This window comes from Lemur catta, chromosome 15 (genome assembly GCF_020740605.2).
Source record: "Lemur catta isolate mLemCat1 chromosome 15, mLemCat1.pri, whole genome shotgun sequence".
NCBI classification, from domain to species: Eukaryota; Metazoa; Chordata; class Mammalia; order Primates; family Lemuridae; genus Lemur; species Lemur catta.
Window position 1 is genome coordinate 44,929,050 of NC_059142.1, and position 23,124 is coordinate 44,952,173.

The following is a 23,124-nucleotide window of genomic DNA, read 5'->3' on the forward strand; positions in this document are numbered from 1 at the left end:
ATGTCTGATGAGACCTGGACTTATCAATTATATGAGTTAATCAAATTTCCTCTTCACATAAGCTAGTTTAAGTTGGTTTGGTCAGTTGCAATTTTCAAAGTCCTAATTAAAATAATCTCTACCTTATACCATATAAAAAGTATAATTTAGATAGAATAAAAACAAAGTTAAAAGAATATTATGATAAATTACTATAAAATATATGCATATTCTTGGGATAGGGATGATCTTTCTTAATAAAACACAAAAATCCAGAGAAACCCTAAGGAAAAAGATTGATAAATTTAATTATATAAAATGTAAAAATTTCTGTATAACAACAGAGAATTAAAAACAACAAGCAATTACTAAGTAAATATTTGTAAACTCAAAGATTAATAACCATAATAAATAAAGCATTCCTAAAACTCATTAAGAAAACATAACAAAACTCAATAGCAAAAAGTAAACGAAAGTTATGAATAACCAATTCACAGAAAGTTCAACAAACACATGAAAAGAAAATCACATTAGTTAGCAGGGATACCCATTTTTTTTTTTTTTTTTTTTGTTTTTGAGACAGAGTCTCACTCTGTTGCCCAGGCTAGAGTGCCGTGGCGGCAGCCTAGCTCACAGCAACCTCAGACTCCTGGGCTCAAGCAATCCTTTTGCCTCAGTCTCCCGAGCAGCTGGGACTACAGGCATGCACCACCATGCCCGACTAAATTTTTCTATATACTTTTAGTTGTTCAGCTAATTTCTTTCTATTTTCTTAGTAGAGACGGGGTCTCACTCTTGCTCAGGCTGGTCTTGAACTCCTGAGCTCAAACGATCTGTCCGCCTTGGCCTCCCAGAGTGCTAGGATTACAGGCGTGAGCCACCGTGCCCGGCCACAAATTTTTAAACGAAATGCTTTTCACCATTGGCAAAAGTGTAGGAAAACTGATGATGTTGAATTTAGGTGAGAGAATGGGGAAATAGGTACGTAAATTATTGGTACAGATCTCTTTTGATGTACAATTAAGCAGAAACCATTACTATTTCTTAAATGTACCTACCATTTGACCAGCAATTCCACTTACTGTTTCTATACTGCCAGAAATACTTACACAAGTACACACAGATATATGCTGAAGATATTAAAAAACAACACTATTTGTAATAATGAAAAAACTGTTAACAGCCTAAAATGTCCATTAACAAAGAAACAGTAAATGAATTATGGTTCATCCGTATTGTGGAGTACCATGCAGCAGTTAAAAAGAATGAATTCAGTTTATAACATAAAAAGATTCCCTACATGTATTACTGAGTGAAAAAAACAAAATGGAGAACAATACATGCAGAATGATCCCGTTTATATAAAAAAATAAAAACAAAAAACTTTTGAAACCTTTGTAAACATACATAAAACAATAAACTACAGAGAGAAAGATCTAAAATGACGCACACCAAACCACTGATGTTGGTTACTTTTGGGGAGGGGGTATGAAAAGGATCTTCTATTTTTTTCCTTTGTGTGCATTTGTCTTTTTTTAAACAAAAACAGTGAGTGCAAGTACTTGTGGTTAAAAAAAAAAAAGAAAAAAAAAACCCAGAAAATCCAAATCTTCCCACCCCCACCAAACTTTTATTTAAAAAAAAATTAAAAACTTAAAAAAAAAAAAAACAAAAAACAAACAAACAAAAAAGAAAGCTCCCTTTAATGGATGAAGTGTATTCTTACCTATCTCTTCTTGAATAGAGACAGGTGTATGTGATTCTCTTTCTCCATTTTCAGGATCATCAGCTGCCTTAGCAGATTCACTCTGGGAAGAATTTAGTTCACTGCTGCTGTTACTGTTTTCCAGATTAGGCTGGATAGAGGTAGTGGTAGCACTAGTGTTACTGTTGTCACATGTCTTGTTAGGTTCTTCTAGAAAAATAGAATTATCTGATTTTTAAATTGGAAATCACATCAAAAATAACTAATTGTCAGAAAAGACATTTAACTGTTTTAGGATTTCATTACAAAGCTGTATTTTAAAAAGAAAGGCTGTTCATGTATGAATGATGTAATGTTATGAAAAAATATTGGTAAGCAACATCCTACAAGTCATTTATAAAGTCTCACAGGCTAGGAACTCACTGAGTGTGTAGTCTACAGTACAAGGCAGACAATCTTTCGGACACCCCAGAGCTGAAGAATAACCAAGTGATATAACTATCTCACAAAACGTATGGTGCACCAGATATTGCAAAAGTGGTTTTGCTGAGATAATATCTCAAAATCTGAAGTTTATATTTTCACTTTTCAAAAGTATTCACACAGTATCAGAAACAAAATTAAACAGGATTATTTATCTCTACAGTTTTCTGCTTGAATTCTATGCCCCAAAATTAACTAGAAGGTAATGTCTAAATGTGATTGCTAATTTTAAGGAAAATTTAATAGTATCACTAAAAGTATAGCTCATAAAGGTACATAAAAATTAACACTGCCAAGAAAGGAAAGCCTAAGTCTTTCAGGGTAGTTCAGAAATTAAGTCTCCCTCTCCATTCATTTTTGCCACTAATAAGATACTCTTCAAATTGTCTTAAAGAAAAAGTGGTTGACAGTCTATTTCTAATGTATAATGTTGCGTTTGATAAAAAAACCCAACAACCTGATAGACATACGGGAAAATATATGAATAGTCGCAAAGAAATGAAAATGGCCTTTAAGCATATGGAAATGGAAATATGCTCAATTCAAACTAAGAGAAACGCAATGTAAAACTATATGGCGAAACTACTACTCAGCTATCAGATTGGCAAAAATTCAAGTCTCACAATAAACTAAGGTTGAGAGGGTTAGCAGGCACTTGCACACAATGCTGTGGGAATGCAAAATGGTAAAAGGTACATAAAAGGGAACTGGCAATATCTAGAAAAATAATATATGCATTTATTTAATGTAACAATCCCACGTTTAGAAATCTATCCCAAAATACTGAATTACTTATCTACAGAGCTATTCATTGAAACATTATTAATAATGGTAAAAGACCAGAAATAAATGTCCACCAATAAGGCACTGGTTGAACAAAAGATGGTACATACAATGAAATATCATGCACCATAGCAAGGATTAAGGACAACCACTATGTTCACATGTAAAATGACCTCCAAGATTAAATGTAAAAAGAAAGGTTTAGAACAACACTTATAGTGCTAACTTTCATGTGAGAAGGGCAGGAAAAATATGAATTTGTGGATATATTTTGCTTTTATTTATAAAAAACAAAACACTGGAAGAATAACCAAAAACTAATAAAAATGGCTACCAATCAGGGAAGACAAAGACATGGCTACTTAGAGAGGGAAGGAATGGACGTGAAAATTCTCTGAATATCTTGTTACATAGTTTTAACTTTCTAATAAGGTAAATGTTCTATATTTTCAAAAAATTAAAGTTAGAAATGTAATACCTAAAAATTGAAAACAATTGAAACAAACAAATAATTGTATATCAAGTTGTGCATAAGCACAGACAGGACAGAATTATTTCAAGTGACTTTGGAATACAGTATTTTGACTATAAATCCTTACTAGAAATATAGTATAAGGACAAATAAAGAACTGCAAAAAAATCTTAAATGCCATTCAGCAGTCTTACTGTTAGCAGTAATATTGGTATTATGAAAATATTACTACATATAAAACCATTTCTTATTAATGCACATTAGGATATGAATATCCTCTATCGAGATAAAGCAAATACATAAACTGAGTTACTGTTGTTAGGAACTAAGGCTTTCAGTGTAACGGAAAAGAGATACAAGTGTAAAAACAAACTATGTATGCAATCCTCAATCGGAATTTGAAATGTCAATACAAACTGATCTTCTTTTCAAAAATATGTATTTCTTAACACTACCCACCAAAAAAGCCTAGAGGCAGTGAGAGCCCCATAGAAATAAATACCCCTGAGTCCAGACTGTGGTCTCTAAATACCATTCTCCACTAAAAGGAACTGGGATTTACTAGAGGAAAGAATCGGGGGTAGGAAATGTGTAACATAAGTCTCAGACATTTTATGCCAAAAAGCAAGTAAGTCCTTGACAGACTACTGGAGTTATGGCAAAAAGACTCAAAGGCCAACGTGAAGGGGCTCCCAAGGGTCATGAGAAGCAAAACAAATGATAACTGCAACTGACTGAAACAAACTGAATATATAAACACTGCTGAGTTCAAACTGATACTTAGAGAAAGCCAGACTTTCCTCCAAAAGTCCACAACTCATGAATCATCATTGAAGACAACTAGGCCACCAACTGATTCTGAAAATTAGAATTTAAGAGAAATAACAAGGCATTTCTTCTACCATCCCTGCTCTAACCATATTTCAGAGTATTCAAATCCTCTCAGTTAATGAGGGAAAATTTTTTATAGAAGAATTCCAGTCAAAACAAAACAGAAAAATAAATGATAGAATCTCCATATTATAGCCTCCAAATAGATAACTGATTTTGGAAAGATCACCAATGAATGAGAGGTTAACAGAGAAACTTACAATCTCACCACCTGAACTCACCGATCAATCTTAGTATTTCTAAAGGTAGAACAAGCAGATGTCTTGATGTAAGTTATCCAGCAGATAGCTTATGAAGTATTCTTGCCATAAACAGTTAAAGCTGAATCTAATCAAGCCTTCAGAACAAACTAAGCAACACCATAAGGAAGAAAACAGACAAATTCTGATTGTGGAACATACCAGAGGAAGACGACTAGGATTCGTCTACAAGTCAACAATATATGGAGAAAAAATCAGTCTGGGAAGGGGAGAGTGCTCTAGCCTAAGAGACTCAAAAGAGTCTCAACCACATGCCACGTCACATGTAGATCTTATTTGGAGTTATTTCAAACACACCAAGTACTTTCTTTAAAAAGGGGGGGGGCATTCTAAAGTAAGGAAATTTGAATATGGTCTGGATATTAGAAGATATAAAGGAATTGTCAATTTTGTTAAAATGATGGCACTGTAATTACTTAAGAAAATGTTCACCATCTTTTAATTCTTTAGAGGCTTATGTAGGTTTGATATAATATGATGCCTGGGATTTGTTTAAAATATCTCAGTAGGAAACAATCCAAATTCACATCAATAGGAAAGAGGATAAACTGTGGTACAGTCACACAGAGGAATATTGTAACATAATGAATAAAAAGAACTCCAGCAACATATACATTAGTAATATAATAAAGTGAAAAAATTAAGTTCCAAAAAGTTACATTTAACACAATTACCTTTGCTATAAAGTTTTTTAAAAACTAGAACAGAAATATTAATGTATAATTTTTAGCAAATAATATATACCAACTCAATGAGGCAAGAGTATGAGGGTTACACATCACTTTGACCTCCAGTATAAACAGCCTCAATTCTACTGAGTTTCCCTTATTAAAAATGGAAAGCACATATTAATGAACATAGGATTAAGGATGACAGACACTTCAGGTAGGGGAGAGGGAGGCAAGGGGATGGGATTGGGGAGATGGATACAGGTTAGTTTATACATTAGTTAGCTTTTTGTTTTGGGTGATAGGTTCCTGGTGTTTACTTCATTTTTAAAGACAAAAGTTTTATATGGCAGATAGAAATGACAAATTTAAAATCTGACAGCCACCAAACAGTAATATGATTAACTTACCCATGTTTGAAAAATTCATAAATTTGGAAGAAAACAGATGTCTCACACAAGTAACATCAAATTCCTCACTAATCATTCCTTTTACAGCTATAACAGATATGGACTTGTAAAGTGCAGTATTCCTAATTCATAATTGTCTCAAAATCATCTTCTGAAATAATGAAATTATATATAAAGATGGCCCCTCATTCAGGAACTGTTCACAGTTCAAAATACATCCTCTCATAGAAATAAAAGAAAAAGTGATTAAGTCCTGAATTAGTCCATAAAAATGTTTTTTAGCCCATAATATAGCCCAAGAATGATTTTAACTAAGAAAAAAATTCTAGGGTAGGAACTCAAGAAGTTTTAACCATATGCACTTTAAAATACTTTGCATAAAGTCCTATATGTTATTAGGGAGATAATGGTACATCATAAAAGAATAGGCAATCCCTCACCCAGGTATTCTGATCTAAAAACACTGTTAATCTATTGAAAACTAACTGAATTCAGATTCCATTCATTTACACTTTGAAAGTGTTAATGAGCTGAGAACTACTACAAACCTATTTCAGTTTAGAATACTGAATTTGCTTTTTTTTTTTTGCTTTTTTTGAGACAGGGTCTCGCTCTATCACCCAGGCTGGAGTGTAGTGGCATGATCACAACTCACTGCAACCTCCAACTCCTGGGCTCAAGAGATCGTCCTGCCTCAGTCTCCTGAGTAGCTAGGACAATAGGTGTGCACCACCACGCAGAACTAATTTTTGTATTTTTTGTAGAGACACGGTTTCACTCTGTTGCCCAGGCTGGTCTTGAACTCCTGTCCTCAAGCGATCCTCCCACCTCACTCTTCCAAAATGCTGGGATTACAGGTGTGGGCCACTGCTTTTTGAAAATGATTGTTCTAGATCTCTTCACTTCTTCATTTCATTATGCTATAGAATTAAGGAAATCTCAAGCATTTTCTTCAAAACACCATAAAGAAGGTAATACCTACTAACATGTACATTTTAATCCTCACAGTCCAAATGTTCTAGCCCTATAGCAAATATCATAGGTTTTGGTATTTACAATGCTATTTTCACTGGACATGACAGACACTACAGTTTTCTTGTAATAAGGAAATTTCTGTAGTTAACCCTAAAACCAAAATTATACATAGACCTTGATCTTCAACTACTGAACACAAACACCAAAGCCTATTCTATCTAAAACATCAAGTCTCTGCTTAAAAAAAAATTTTTAAGCAAAAGTCTACAAAGAGAATAAAGTAACTTCTCTACCTGAAGTTTATAAAAGGGATATTTTTTAAAAAGGAAAAAAATGAAGTAAAATAACCAGAATGTATTGTACAATTATAAACTAAAAACAAAAACATTTAAGAGAATAAGAAACAAAAGAGTATTTAACCAGAGCACCTCTAAAAGCCAATAATGATCAACTCACTGAGGTAAAGGTATGTGGGTAATATTTCACTTTATCATCTAGTATTTTTTAAAAACCCTCATATCCACTGAATTTTCTTTGCAATAAAAATTCACAACTAAAGCAAAGTATTGTTTTTTAAGGCATCATTATCCCAACAAGATATAGGTTAAATCAATATGTTCTTATAAATTCAACTTCATGGTTACAGAGTTTCAAAATGTCCAAGGAAATATTGTCAGAGCAAGTACAGAGTTATCGAAATGAAGTGAGTTTTATCTGCTAATGATACTTTCCTAATCCCAGGCATTAAACCTAGAGTCCTTATGTAAATAAACCAAATCCTCTTTGCATTATATGTCTGAATATAAACGTACATAGTGGATTTGAGTTCAAGATGCTAGAACGACATATGCCACTCTCCTCCTTTATAAATTTAAAAATTGAAGACTCTGGTACAAAAAGTTTCCAATGCAAAATCCAGGACAAAAAATATAGTTCTGAAATTGAGCCTTTTGTTAACTACAAAGCTGTTACATTGAATGCTGAGCAGCATACTTGCTATATGTGCAACATTACCATTCACACGAACTAAAGTGAAATGTCTGGAACTCTGGAGGGAAAATGTAAGGAATAGGTATTGAAAGATTAACTTTTTAAAGTGATATTTACCAATCTTTCCTTAAATATTGCTCAATTTTTCAGTTTAGTCTTTAATCTGAGCCACATAAAATGTTTCTGAACACTGATCATACCCAATATAATGGGTATCATGAAATCTGTTTTTCTTATGTTCTCACTCCTGTAAATTTTTTTAGACCATAAATTTGTCATTTTTCCTTTGCATAATATCTTCTAATTATTAAATATGAAACTGACAGTGCTCATTGACAAGACTTTATTTTAAAATAAAGCCTAAAATAAAATATATATTAAATACTTCTAAAGAAATTCTAAAGTAGATGTATTTCTAAAGAGATTTTAAATTCTCAGATTATTTTTAAAAATCTTTCTATTGCAGAAAATATATACAGTAAAAATACTAACCAAAAGAAAGCTGGTGTAGCTTGGAAATATTATTAAAGATAAAGGACATTTCACAATTAAGTTAATTCAACAATAAAAAAAAGTATTAAGTACACTAATAACACAGCTTCAAACTGTATAATATCAAACCTGAAAATTAAAAAGAGGAAAAAGGCACATTCACAGTAGATAATTGGAAATAATTTTAAAACATCTTGCAAAGAAAAAACAAAAATATAGCAAGGATACAGATTAGAACACAATTTAAAACCTTGATCTAATTGTCTTATACTGCACCCAACAACTGAAAATCTTCAAGTGTACACGGGATATTTATCAACACTAAGCAAATGTTGGGCCATAAAACAAGTCTCAACACATTTTAAAGGACATAAATCATGCATAGAATGTTCTTCTCTGACCACAGAGAGTTAAACTAGAAATCAATTTAAAAAAAATAATTAGAAAATCTTCAAATGTTTGAATATTAAGCAATGTACTTCCAAATAAGCAATGGGTCAAAAAAAAAAAAAAAAACCCCAGCACGTCATAACAGAGATTAGGAAATATTTTAAACTGAATGATAATGAAAACATGACATAAAAGTTTGTGGGACACAGCTACAGCAGTACATAGAGGAGAAAAACTGATAATCTTGACAGCAGACATGCAAGAAGAAAACAACTAAAAATCATCAAAGCATACATCTTCAGAAGCTAAAGCCACAAAAGAGCAAAGAAAATAAAAGCTGTAAAATTGTTAATAACCCTGCAAGATGATTAAGAGGGGACAGATAACCAATTTCTGGATTGAAAAAACAGAACAAGTGTACATCGTATAGATATTTAAAAGATAGGATGGTATGTCAATAAATTTTTAAAATTAAGTGAATTGGGCAGATTCCTAAGAAAAGGCAACTTACCAAACTGACATAAGAAAACAAGAGAAAATATGAATAGCCCACTATCTACTAAGGAAGTGAAATCTATAATTAATGGCTTTCCCACAATGGAAACTCCAGGACCAGATCACTTCAATCAACATTTAAGGAATAAATAATACCAGCCCCACACAAACTCCTCCAGTCCCAACTGATTTTATGAGGCCAAAATATTCTTGATACCAAAGCCTGACATAACATTGTTGTGACAGTATCAGGGAAGGAAAATGCAGGCCAATCTGACTCATGAAAGTAAATGCAAAATACCTAAACAGAATATTAGTGAACTAGATGCAACAATACGTAAGAAGGAAAACACATCATAACCAAGTTGCATGTACTCCAGGAATATGGTATTGGGTTAACATTCAGACATCAATGTAGAAACTTCTGCTTCTAGTCAAGGTGGAGTAGAAGAACTGGATTTACCCTCCTCCATGAAACAACTACAGACAAAAAACCAGACCATTTAATAGAGAATGAACAAAGAAACTGACAGGGCCTTTACAAAAGAGGATATCCAAATGACCTATCTATAGATACACACACAGGTGCTAACATCTTTAGTCACCAGGGAGCTGGCAAGTGCAAAACACAGTAGGATATCTTTACATGCCCACCAGAATGTACCCCCATCAAAAAGAGAGAGAGAGAGAGAGAGAATGATTTTGAAGATACCAAGTATTGGCAAGGATGTGGAGAGGCCAGAACTCAAATACATTGCTGGTGACGTGTAAACTTGTACAACTCCTTTAGAAAACTGCTCAGAAGTACCTATCAAAGATCAGCATTCACAACCTCAATGACCCAGAAAATCCACAACTAGGTTTATATCTCTAGAAATGCATACACATGTGCAGAAAAAAACATGTAAAATGATATTCATGGTAGCATTATTTGTAATGGTCCCAAACTGGAAACCATTCAAATGACCATCAACACAGAATAAGGATAAATTAATTATGGCATATCTACATAATGGAATGTCATACTGCAATAAAAAAGAATGAACTGCTGCTACAAGCAACAATTGAATGGCACTCAATAATATATTGTTGAAGTAAAAAAAAAAATCAAAAGGTACATACTGTATGATTCCATTAATTTTTTTAAAAAGGCAAAACCACAAGCTGTTCACTTATTATCTGTGCACTTTACTGTACGTTAAACTTCAATAAAAAGATTCACCAAAAAACATTGTTCCATCCAAAAAAACTTTCTAATCTGACAGTATCTTTTATTGATAAGTTTTAATCATTTAAGTATCTAAATACATTCTCAAAGTTTAGAAAAGAAAACCAAATGAGATGTCTCCTACCATGGCTATTGTTTTTAATCTGCCTAGAATAAGTCTCCCACCCCAATTCTTCTAACACATCTCATCCACCGACCACAGGATGGTAAGCAGTGGTAACAGAGATTGGTCTGGGGATTTCACAAAGTACCTAGCACAATGCCAGGCACATTGTAGGCAGTTAATGAATGTTGGTTGAAAAAAATGAGTGCACAGAGAGCAAAAGAAACATAAAGAAGCAGAGAATCTTTTCTGAGGGTCAGAACTCTATCGTTAGGTCTGTCTACTGCCCACTAGAATGTAAAGTTGTCATGGGCTCAGACTTTGTGTGTTTTGGTCACTGATGTATACCCACTATAGTCTTGAGTCAGGGACCTATTAAAATGTTTATCTACTTTATAAATGTACCAAATTCCTCTTTAAAATCTGGTGTGATATATTTAATATAAGTCTTTTTAAATGTTTTTCATGTTTTGGGAATAAGTATGAGAATATTAGGTTTCTAGGTTTTTTGTTTTCTAAGTCTAGTCATGAGGAGAACGATGAGTTATTACATGGTCAGGTTTTGAATTTATTGTAGGGACAGCATCTTCAGCTGTATAACACTATCATCCTGCTAATGACACCAAACCCACTCTGACGCCGGCTATTGACAATTGCCATTTGCTTCCATTCTAGTTTCCTTAAAATTTCTTGTTCAGATGCTGGGCACGGTGGCTCACGCCTGTTATCCTAGCACTCTGGGAGGCCGAGGCGGGTGGATCGCTCAAGGTCAGGAGTTCGAGACCAGCCTGAGCAAGGGTGAGACCCCGTCTCTACTAAAAATAGAAAGAAATTATCTGGCCAACTAAAAATATATATACAAAAAATTAGCCGGGCATGGTGGCACATGCCTGTAGTCCCAGCTACTCTGGAGGCTGAGGCAGTAGGATTGCTTGAGCCCAGGAGTTTGAGGTTGCTGTGAGCTAGGCTGACGCCACGGCACTCACTCTAGCCCGGGCAACAGAGCGAGACTCTGTCTCAAAAAAAAAAAAAAAAAAAAAAAATTTCTTGTTCAGGTTCTCATATACATTTTTCATGACTTATACATGAAAATACTACTTGAACTGTGAAGTTTAAACATAATCTCATTTATGAGAATTGTGTTAATAACTACTGAATCAGTAAATGTGTAATTCAATTCATTCACTATTATTCTTTCCTTGCTAGGCTTCCTCATTCTTTAAAAGAGTTGAGGTAATAATAAAAGGTAGTATTATTATTATTATATAGCAATAATAATAATGCCCAACATTTATCAAGCAGTTAATATTTGTCAGGCACAACCCTAAGTGCTTTGTGTTATCTATTTAGAATTCTTTAAAAATGTAAGTCAGATACTAAGATAATATCTTCTCCTTAACCATTCTAATAACAAGAAAGCATGTATCTCAGAGAAATGAATAAGCTGGCAATAAATAGCTTACAAAGCAAATATCTGGTAAAATCTAAGCATAGTTGTTACTCAAATTGAGTTTGGTTTAAAAACAAAACAATGAAACCATATGTAAACCCACTAATAAGACTGAGGTTTACATTTAGTACTGATCAATCTAAATAGACAAAGAATATTTTTAAAAGTATTTACTAAGAATGTAATCATGATTCTAATAAAAATGAAATTTTTTCACATTATTTTGGGGGTAGTAATCTACTTTCAAACTTTTAACCCTGAATATGTGAAAGTCAGACTAATGTCATTTTTTAAACTGAATAGGATCTAGAGATCTAATCATAAAATTACAGAATCAAATTATAAATCTCTGAGTTTCTCTAGTCCATTCAATAAAGGACTCCTACTGAAATCATCTCTGATAGGCATTTATTGAATACCTCTAGTGAAAAGGGAATTTATTACTTCTATTTTCTAAACAGCTCAAATTTTAAGAAAGTTGTTAATATTTAATAAAAATACTCTTCACTATATATGACTTAACACCCTACATTTCAAAGAACAAGTCTCACACCCCTTCCCCTAACTGCCCCTCAAGTATTTGAGGATAATTACATTATTTCCACCCTAGCCCTGAATCCCAAGCTTATTCTTTTTTAGGCTAAAAAAAATTGTTCCTTTATTCATTTCACCAGATGGCACAGTTTCCAGATTTTCTCCATCCCAATGACCAGTCTCTCATCAGTATAAAATATGGTGGACTGACTGCTGTGACTTTTCTGAAGCTTACAACACTTACATCCCTACACGTGGCCTCATGTTATACTGGTGTTTTCAGCACTACAGTTCATTTACTGTTGACAAGTACTCAAATGGCAGTAATCCCCACAAGAACAATGGTAGTCTGTCAAGATCCTTCATGTTACAAAACAGGTACACTGAAGTCTTAAAAGATCAAATGACATCAACTTAATGGCAGAAAAGGACCTACAATGCAAGTCTTCCAAATACTAGTGCTGTCTTCTTCTTAACACATCAGAATCACATCTTAGTATAAAATATAGCAATGAAACCACTGAAAATTTAAAAATAGGTGATATTCTTATATACATAGAATCTTTAAGGGCCAGGCGCTGTGGTTCACATCTGTAATCCCAGCACTTTGGGAGGCGGGAGGATTGCCTGGGCAACACAGTGAGACCCTGTCTCTACAAAAATGTAAAAATTAGCCAGGCATGGTGGTACATGGCTGTAGTCCCAGCTACTCAGGAGGCTGAGGCAGGAGGATTGCTTGAGCCCAGGAGTTTGAGGTTGCCAAACTATGACAACGCCACTGCAATCTAGCCTGGGCAACAGAGAGAGATCCTGTCTCAAAAAAAAAAAAAAAAAATCTTAAGGATTTCCATCAAGGTATTAACTATGATTCTTGGTTTTTGGTGCAATTGCCAGCATTCACTGTCTTATTTTTCTCATCCAAATTTTTAAAAAAACAGACTTAGCTCCTACAATAAAATTCTCTTACATTTTTTAAAAAGGCAAAAAGAAAGGCATGAAGACATTCTTGGTATGATATAACTTACTTTGAGTTTGAGTACAATTTTAACCTTAAAAAGCTTAAAATATGAATTACTGGTTAGCTTATATTTTTATGTCAAAACACACTTTGCACAAATGTTCTGTGATGATGATTTTATATCATAACACTCATGGTTTGAAATGTAAAAACTACATGAGCACATGCAAACGTAACATTAATTTGTTAGTATATACAGAACTGGAAGGGTCAAATCATTCAGCATTGAGCCATTAGTATGTAAGTAAAACCAATGTATTAATATCTGCTACTATGGTCTGGTGATAAAATGTACAAGTAAATCTATTAAACAAAAATGGCTACATGAAGTTTAAGCAGCATGAAAATTATGATGAGTTTCAAGCACTAACTGCAAGGACATGTACCAAACTCCAAATGTTAGGCGACAATTTAGCAATCAGGGATGGCACTATAAGCAAACAGCATGAATGAAGACATACTTTAAAGTTTTAGGTGACATTTGGCTTTTACTACAAAATGGAAGGATTCCCCCCATTACAGAGGCACTGATACACTGCCCTCTGTACCTGGCACATCCTGGGGGAGCTCAGATGCCACCTTCTTCTCTGCCATGTTGCTGCTATCATGGGTTTCTGAGAGACACCCCACGGGGCTCCTCCCTTCAGAGGGACTAGTCTCTTCTGAAGAAGCATTTGTTGTGTTGTCGCCAAGATTTGCTGACACAGAGTTACCTTTATCCCCAACTTCTGTTGGCTCTACAGTAAAATGCACAACAAAACTTTAAAGATATTCTTTAAAATTGCTTTAGGTCAAATGGCCACATTCGGTCAACTACTAAAAATGATCAATCACCAAAAAACCTGCTTCTGTGTTTGATGGCCATCTTAAAGCAATTAGTTTCTGGGATATTTATGTAATAGGTTATCCAAAGAGTATTTAAGAATATTTAATATAAAGTAATTAATATAAAAGTGAACATATTTTATCACATACAGAAGTGTATGTTCTGGTATAAAATAGTAAATTTCACCAACAAATCTCATAGGGAAATGGCAACTTATTAGAAATATAAAAAGAAATATGAATATAACATTATAGCAAATTCACTAATACATAAAACTGATTACAATTCTTATGCATGTTACAAGGGGGTAGGGTATCCTAACCTCTTTAGAAATGTAAAATTAAACAGGTGTTTGCAATAAAAAATTTCATTTTCATTTGCAAGTAAAATTGGAGGTTTCATAAATAACACTGATAAAATATTTCTTTTTAATCAAATAATTTTTTTACCCTCAGATTTTCCTTGCTCAGGATCATCATCTGGTGTTTTGTCGTCATTGTCTTTTTCAAGGGACTGGTCTTCAAACTCCTCTCTGCTTTTCTCAGCATCTTTAGAGTCATTATTCTCACTCTTTTCTTTTTCTATTTCTTCTGGGCTTTTAACAGGATCAATGTCTCCCTTTTTGACTCTTATGGATTCCAAAATTTCTTCTACAATAAAAACAAAAAATTTTATTTCTTTATACAACCAAATATAGAAGCACTACAAATGCTACTTACAAGTTTCAAAATAAGTTCTTAAAGAGAAAAATTAAATATTGTAAAAGTATTAGAACTATTAAATAAGAAGGAAGATTATTAACAAAATATTGTTTAGAGAACTCAACCAATTGGGGATACCTTCACTTCTAGAAAACACATGCTAATTACAGACTCTATGTTTTTTGAAAAGGAGTAAAATTAGTCTATCTTTTGAAATTGAGATTTGATATAGTTTACTATCACAACCTTTGCCATATGACAGAAACTGCAAGCTGACACAGACTCACAGTCTAGGCAGCGCGGTGCCATGATCAAAACCTAAAGTGCAGATCTGATTTGAGTTAGCTTGTGTGACTCTGGCCAACCTAACTTCTCCAGGACTCCATTTCCTCAACTGTAAAATGAGAAAACAGAGGCCTGTGTGGAAAAAACGTTTCTCTTTGAAGTCCCACAACTGCTCTGAAAGTCACTAAGTCCCTAAGGGTGCCTACCCTCTTTCAACTTGGACAGAGTGATATTATGGCATGGTTCAGACCACAGGTACAAAAAGGACCAGAGGGTACAGAACACAAAGTGTATCTGTGTGAACTCACAGATATTAATTATATTCTTTGGGTTATAATCCAATACTATCATTTTAAATTTTGTTGTACACATTGTTTCAGCTTTGGCCTTTGGGGACTTTTTCAGATGTGTCCTTTTGACACATCTATTCATCCATACATTCACTCAGCACTTCCTTCCATTCCAGTATTGTAAGATGCTCCAGGTTCACCTTGTATTTTCCTCTCCTCAGGCCTGCCTCAAATCTGCCATCTCTCCAAGGAGCCTTGGGGTTTTGTTTTGTTCTGGAGAATAATGTTCAGAAGCCACAATCTGGGTGCTAGGTGTGCTTATTACTACTGGGGTGTTGCTGCGTCTAGGCTCTCTCAGCCAAAAGAATTAACGCATAAATATACACAGCCATATTATTTCTATATCTATCTCTATGTGCAGGCATGTATTATATTTGTGTGTCTGTGTTATGTACATATGTCTGTGTAGATTCATTTTAGCATTACTCTTTTACTTATTTGTAACTTCTTTCTCTGAAAGTAAGAAACCTGGCTCTCAATATTTACAATATATCTAGTTATTTGTTCAATCCTAGTACACATGGTAAAATAGTTTCAGAATTGCTAAACTATACCCCAGTGAGAAGTAAATTTACCAACTAGAATACAATGTTTGTGAATAAGAAAAAACATTTTTAATACCATGCAAAGCAGTGGTACTGCTTTTTGGATTTCCTTATCTACATTTCCTTTGTTTAAATGTTCTCCTCCTTTATTTTGGTAAGTATTTCTTAAATTGTAGGTATGTAGCCTGTTGCTCAGGATTAGAAAAACCTTGTGAAGCCATCACCCCAAAACACTGGATTTTCCGGTAAAGTGATTATGTTTGCACTGGTTGGAATTAATTCCCTACTCTCTCTCTCATCTTTCCTACTCCAAATTCTTATAAGAATTCAGAGCCAATGATTATATGAACATCTAAGACAGCTACGCGACAACAATTTCAAACCGAAGAAATTGGAACTGGCATATTTTCTGTCCTCTTCATCATCCAGGTCATCCCAGAATCCCTTTGTACACTATTTCCTTGCATCCTTTTACCTATCCATACATACTGTCTTTGCGTTCTGATTTACCCTGGATTCATTTCCTCTTGCTCAGTACACTAAACTTATCAATGAGAGTATCTTAATCACTATTTTTAAAATCACTTTATTTTGGGAAAAGAAAATCTGGTTACCAATTACCTGTTTTTCTTAGAGGCACATTATTTTTCAACTTTCAAACATAGCTACATCATGATTTTCAATTGTCAGTTTTTCTTAACCAAACCACTGTACATCCTCCCTACCTTCCTAGTGCCATTTAATGAGAATCAAACAAAAACAATTTTAAAATAGCCTTCTAAGTTTAGACTATCTAAATTAGATGAAAAGCATAGGAAGGATGACCACAGTTCTCTGATTTTCTATGAAGGTTCTAATTTCAAATATTCTATCTTATTACCCACTCTCTATCAAGTATATACATACATCTGTCAATCTGTATGTGCTGGTTTTAGGTTCAAAAAACATGGCAACCATAGCCATAAGAAAAACAGACCAAAAAAACTGAGGGGGCCGGGCGTGGTGGCTCACGCCTGTAATCCTAGCACTCTAGGAGGCTGAGGTGGGAGGATCGTTTTGAGCTCAGGAGTTCAAGACCAGCCCGAGCAAGAGTGAGACCCTGTTGCTACTAAAAATAGAAAGAAATTATATGGACAACTAAAAATATATATAGAAAAAATCAGCTGGGCATGGTGGCGCATGCCTGTAGTCCCAGCTACTTGGGAGGCTGAGGCAGGAGGATAGCTTGAGTCCAGGAGTTTGAGGTTGTCGTGAGCTAGGCTGACGCCACGGCACTCTAGCCTGGGCAACAGAGTGAGACTCTGTCTCAAAAAAAAAAAAGAAAAACAAAAACAAAAAGAAAAAGAAAAGTTAAGGGGAGAGAAATACATCAAAGGGTGAAAGAAAACAGTGAATTTAGGTTGTATCTGATCTAAATGTAAATATGCATATTCTATAAGCATATATATATTCTATACTTTGCATGAATATTTCAAAAGCAAACAGAAAGAATTAACCTACTAGGTTTTAGAAACTATCTCTACTTAGAAAAATATATTACAAAAATAAACTTCCTTCAAATAAGCACTATAAAACACAATTATGATTACATATGATAATAAAACACATATGATAAAACAAATATAGTAAATTGTATATCTAAAGTTACAAATATATAGTAAATTGTAAAATCCAGACAATAAATATTGGGTGTTTATCACATAATTCTTTCAACCTTTCTGTATATTTGAATTTTCATAAAATACTGAGGGAAAAATGGAAAAGAAAATTCAACTACCAAAAATAGAATTAAACTCTCCTAAAGTGGACATACATGTATATAAAAACCAGAGGGCTATAAATTTTAAAGGATTTATGTTATTTGAGAGTTTAATGTCAAGTCAATTCATTACAACAGGCTGTGATTTCTCAAATTCCTGTTATTAGGCTGCATTTTATTCTTGGCTATTATCAGAACCTGAGTAGTTTCTGTTGTTTTTATCTCATAAGATCTCAAGGTAAAGAACACCATTAAATATTATTTTGGGTATTAATATGGATTGGGTGGTCCTAAACTGACTATCATAACCAAGCTTTTGGTCACCAGAGAGAGTAAATAAAGGTAGCAGCGGTGGATTGATGTTTCAATGTGGAATTTTTTCTATCTAAATGTTCAATTCATTGCCAATACATTCCTTACAAAGTTGTTGAGAGGATTAAAGACTTAAAATACACCTAGTTGAGCACCTGGCCCATAGTAGGCACTCAGAAATGTTAGTTTTCTCTTCTCTTTCCTATCAATTCTCAATTCTTGTGAATCCTCCTCTAGTACCAGGTTGGGGTTGAACCTCAACCAAAAAGGGGAGGGGGGAATTTATATCATTTTTGGGTCCAGATTTCACCATTAAACCCAAGGGGCAGTTCACCTCATTTAAAGGGACTCCACGTAGTATTAGCAAGTAACTCAGGTTGCAAGACAGTCTAACGGCACACAAGTTTTGGTCATCTAACTTTCTAAGAACATATTGTGGCCTGAATCTCAAAGCTCTCTCTGTTGTTCTTGATTACTGCAATAGATTTAACAAACTTTTAAAAGTACATTACATGCTGAATAACACTGAAATCTAACATGCTCATTGTAAGAAATTAAAGAAATATAAAAAGGAAACCAACTATAATTCTATTATACTAACTGGTTGTTTTTTATTGATAAAAATTACACAGTTGGTTTTTCAGAGGAAGAGAATTTAAGTACCTCAATGACCCAGGCATTGTTTTTACATGTTATATTATTTAATTCTCCAAATACAGTGTTCTATCACATGATAATCCACAATGAAATTTATTAATTACCCCATATTGGACATTTTTAGTTTTTTAACATTCCTCCAAATCAGACCATTTAACATTTTTGATTATCCATTCCTGTTTTGATTTTGTTAATTATGATTATACCATATATAACATTTTACACACAGACAAGCTCCGTCTGGAAAATATTTCTAATTCAAAATACTTGATAAAATCACATTTCACTTTACTTTTTAGGGGACTGGAGATGGTTCTCTATTATTGTACTAAAAGCTGAAGACACAGGAGAGCAAAAGGGGATTCATAAATTTTTAATGCCATGAGTCATAACAAGAATTTAAGAAGGGAAGTAACCTGTCTGAAATTAACAAAATTTCCTATGATTTGACCTATAGTATGAAGGAGAGGGAGTAAGAAGGGGATTATATTACTGTAATTACTGACCTCTCCAAACAATTCTAAAGACTAAAATTTTTCTTATGAAAGAATTACACATTTTTCTAAACACATCTAATAAATACTTCCAACTACAAGATATGAATAAATATAATTCATGGTAACTGTCTGCTTGTTCCTGAAGACAAAGTTTATTTGTGGCCAGCAGTATTCATGTGACAATATGACTATCATTCTTCAAAAATATGCATGAATTCAAAAGAATACAGATGCAGAGTATGTGCAAACAAGCTTGGATATAACTGAACTGCATATATTTATTAAACATAAACATTCTATCTTTAAGAAAATGGAGAGTGGGAAAAATCAATAGGATTCTATGTATGGCAGATAATGTATGTAGAAGAGCAGAACCAGGCAGTTAAAAGTGTACTTGCAGAATCTCATCTAATCATCTTAATTAAGTTAAAATTAAAAGGCACAACAGTCGGCCCTCTGTGTCCAGGGCTCTGCATCCATGGATTCAACCAAGCTTGGAAAGAAAATACCAAATACAGTACTCTGAGGATGCAGAAACTGCGGATACAAAGGGCCGACTTTTCCTACCAGCAGGTTCCATAGGGCTGCAAGACTTGAGCATTCATGGATTTTGGTATCCTTGGAGGGTCCTGGAACCAATCCCCCAAGGATACTGAGGGATAACACAGGTGATATTTATTAAACATACACAGAATATATCTAATAGCATGAAAAAACAATGGTAATAATGATTACCACTGGTAAAAGGAAGGTGAGACTGGAAATTGTGAAGGAGAGAGACTGACTTTCACCATATACTCTTTTGTACTATTTAAACTTTTAAGAAATATCACACACATTTCTTTCTTTTTTTTTTTTTTTTTTTTTTGAGACAGAGTCTCACTTTGTTGCCCGGGCTAGAGTGAGTGCCGTGGCATCAGCCTAGCTCACAGCAACCTCAAACTCCTGGGCTTAAGCAATCCTACTGCCTCAGCCTCCCAAGTAGCTGGGAGTACAGGCATGCACCACTATGCCCGGCTAATTTTTTCTATATATATTTTTAGCTGTCCATATAATTTCTTTCTATTTTTAGTAGAGACGGGGTCTCACTCTTGCTCAGGCTGGTCTCGAACTCCTGACCTTGAGCGATCCACCGGCCTCGGCCTCCCAGAGTGCTAGGATTACAGGCGTGAGCCACTGCGCCTGGCCTACATTTATTTCTTAAAAAAATAGAAAGCAAAGAGTTGAGCAACAAAGTAAGTATGAAGTATAAAATAAATATCCATCAGTATAGACTGAGATAGAAATAAATGACTGAAAAAAATAAATGGAGAATAGACAAATCTCCTGTGTAGAAAAATTCCAAATAATTTATATAGATATTGCCCCTTCAAGGGGGTACAGCATAACTCCCCACTCCCTAAGTGTGGGCTGTGTATAGTGACTTGCTTACAAAAAGCACACTATTGAGGGGGTTGCAGGGGGGAATAACTTCATAGTGGAGAAACCTGACAAGCATTAGTTTAACCAAACGATCAACATTAACATCATCAGTGATGAGTCATGGTGATAGCACATACCCTTAATATGATGAGAATTGCATTTCACCTCTGTGGTCTTCCTCCCCAAAATCCATAAACCCAGGCTAACCATGAGAAGAACCTGAGAAAAACCTATAACGAGGGCATTCTACAAAATACCTGATCAGTACTCCTCAAAACTGTCAAGGTCATCAAAAACAGGAGAAGTCTGAGAAACTGACAGCCTAGATGAAGGCACAATGACTAAATATCATATATCCTGGATGGGGTCATAAGACAGAAGGAGGACATTAGGTAAAAACTAAAGATATCTGAATAGAGTATGGACTTGAGTTCATAACAGTGTATCATGTAGCATGCTAATGTAAGATCTTAATAGGGGCAATCAAGTACGGGATATATGCGAACCCTCCATACTATTCACTGCAACTTTATATACATCTAAAACTATTCTAAAGTTGAAAGTTTTATTTTTAGAATAAAGGAAAAGTTCAAAAAGAATATTATTTCTTATAATTAAAAATAGGACTGCCAAAAAGGTTTAATAAGATACTTGAATTAAAGAAACAAACAATTTGTGGAATATTAGTAATAACCAACGCAAGAAATAAAACACTAAAATGCATAGTATTCCTAATTTACATTGAAATGAACAAGGTTCTCTTGGGAGAACAAAATATAGAAAATTAAAGCAAAATATACACACAGTCACACACTGTACAACAACATTTTTAGTCAGTGGTGGACCACATCCACAACGGTGGTCCTATAATATGATAATACAAATACAGTAATTTTTTTCTTTTCTTTTTGTTAGCTGTTTTAGGCATTCAATATAATACAGTATTTTTTCTGTACTTTTTATGTTTAGATACACATATACTTGTCATTGTGTTACAACTGCCTATAAGATTCAGTACAGTAACACACTGTACAGGTTTGTATCAAATATCCTAGGTATTTGTAGACTGGTTTGTACCACATACCTAGGCTATACCATCTAGGTTTGCGTAAGTACACTCTGTGATGTTCGTACAATGATGAAATCACTTAACACATTTTTCAGAGTATATCCCTGTCGTTAAGCAATGTATGACTGTACTTGGAACTGTTAATATATTTTAAAATTTTGTAGTCATTTCACACCAAAAGGTTAGCTCAAATTTAACAAAAATAAAATCAGAAAATGTCCCTCTCACCATTAGCTGCCGCCAGAAAGGATTTGTTACTGCCCCGAGCCTTATTGGTCAGGTCTTCAGTTATGTCCATGTGCCGGTGGATTTCTTCACGCATTTCTTCTAGAGTTTTGCAAAGTTCTGCTTCCCAATAATCTTTGTCTAGACAATCAATTAATTCTGCAAGCTGGACTTTTGTGCTGTAGTACCAAATTTTCTTTTCATTTTCATTTTCTGTATCTTCTTCTCTGTTTAAAAAAGAGAAAAAAGACTTTATATGTTAAACAATGCCTCTTATTTGACAATTTCATCTACCCAGTGAAACGCTAAAATATGTAACACGAAGTTTATGCACTAAAGCTCAAAACGTGCTCACAAGCAATCATCTCACTGCATATTCAGTCTTGATGTACTCTTATTTTATTTGAGCAACCTCTAATTATTTTGATTTCCTAGCTCACAGAAGCTTAGGATAAAATATTAATAACTTGGGAGTAGTAGCAGAAACAGAAGTATTAGTATAGCAGCAAAAAAGGACATCTAAAAAACAGGACATACAGAAAAATGACCTCAAAATTCAGAGCCTTGTTGACAGTACTTGGTGGAGGACAGTCTCAGTTACATCTCAATCAACTTTAAGATCATCAATGTAATAATATGATGAGCAGAATTTTAACCCCTGAGCCCACCAGAAATGTTTAAATATGTTCAGTACATGGCAGGTAGAGAGTAGGTTCACATTATAATATAGTTTAGAAATATTTCCATCAAAATGGTGTAAATCCTTTGCTAAGTTCTGGTCTTAAAGGAGTTACCTCAACTGAGCAATAATTTCTTATCCCTCTTCTTTTCTTATGGACAATTAAAGCTCAAACTGGAGTAAAATGGAGCAGCTTCCTTTCCTGCCTAAAACTCTCCTAAAATTCCATTCACTTTTAATGGAGTTGAAGACTTCAACAGAGATGGTCACTAACTTTAAAAAACATGGTAAATTAATGTCTAGGACAAGACTTAGACACCTGTAATGGCATTTCTTCTCCCACTCAAAAGGAATTCAGGAATATGTGTGAGGTACACTGTGACGGTGAGTGTGATTTTCTCGGGTTTTTGTTGGTTTTGTTTTGAGACAGAGTCCCACTCTGTTGCCCTTGCTAGAGTGCCGTGGCATCAG

General features: G+C 34.1%; 1 protein-coding gene across 14 annotated transcripts in view; it reads right to left on the minus strand.

The window, feature by feature from the left end:
• Window positions 1-23,124, minus strand: part of BPTF (bromodomain PHD finger transcription factor) — a 121,432-nt gene that overhangs the window by 66,343 nt on the left and 31,965 nt on the right. For 9 of the 14 annotated variants that reach the window (XM_045525856.1, XM_045525854.1, XM_045525849.1 and 6 more), the window contains exons 3-6: window positions 21,978-22,201; window positions 14,602-14,802; window positions 13,875-14,063; window positions 1,706-1,894 (exon numbers count right to left, since the gene is read on the minus strand). In XM_045525856.1, coding sequence (XP_045381812.1) covers window positions 1,706-1,894; window positions 13,875-14,063; window positions 14,602-14,802; window positions 21,978-22,201 — 803 coding nt within the window. The remainder of the gene's footprint in view (window positions 1-1,705; window positions 1,895-13,874; window positions 14,064-14,601; window positions 14,803-21,977; window positions 22,202-23,124) is intronic. The other 5 variants (XM_045525857.1, XM_045525853.1, XM_045525850.1 and 2 more) reach the window with 3 other exon arrangements.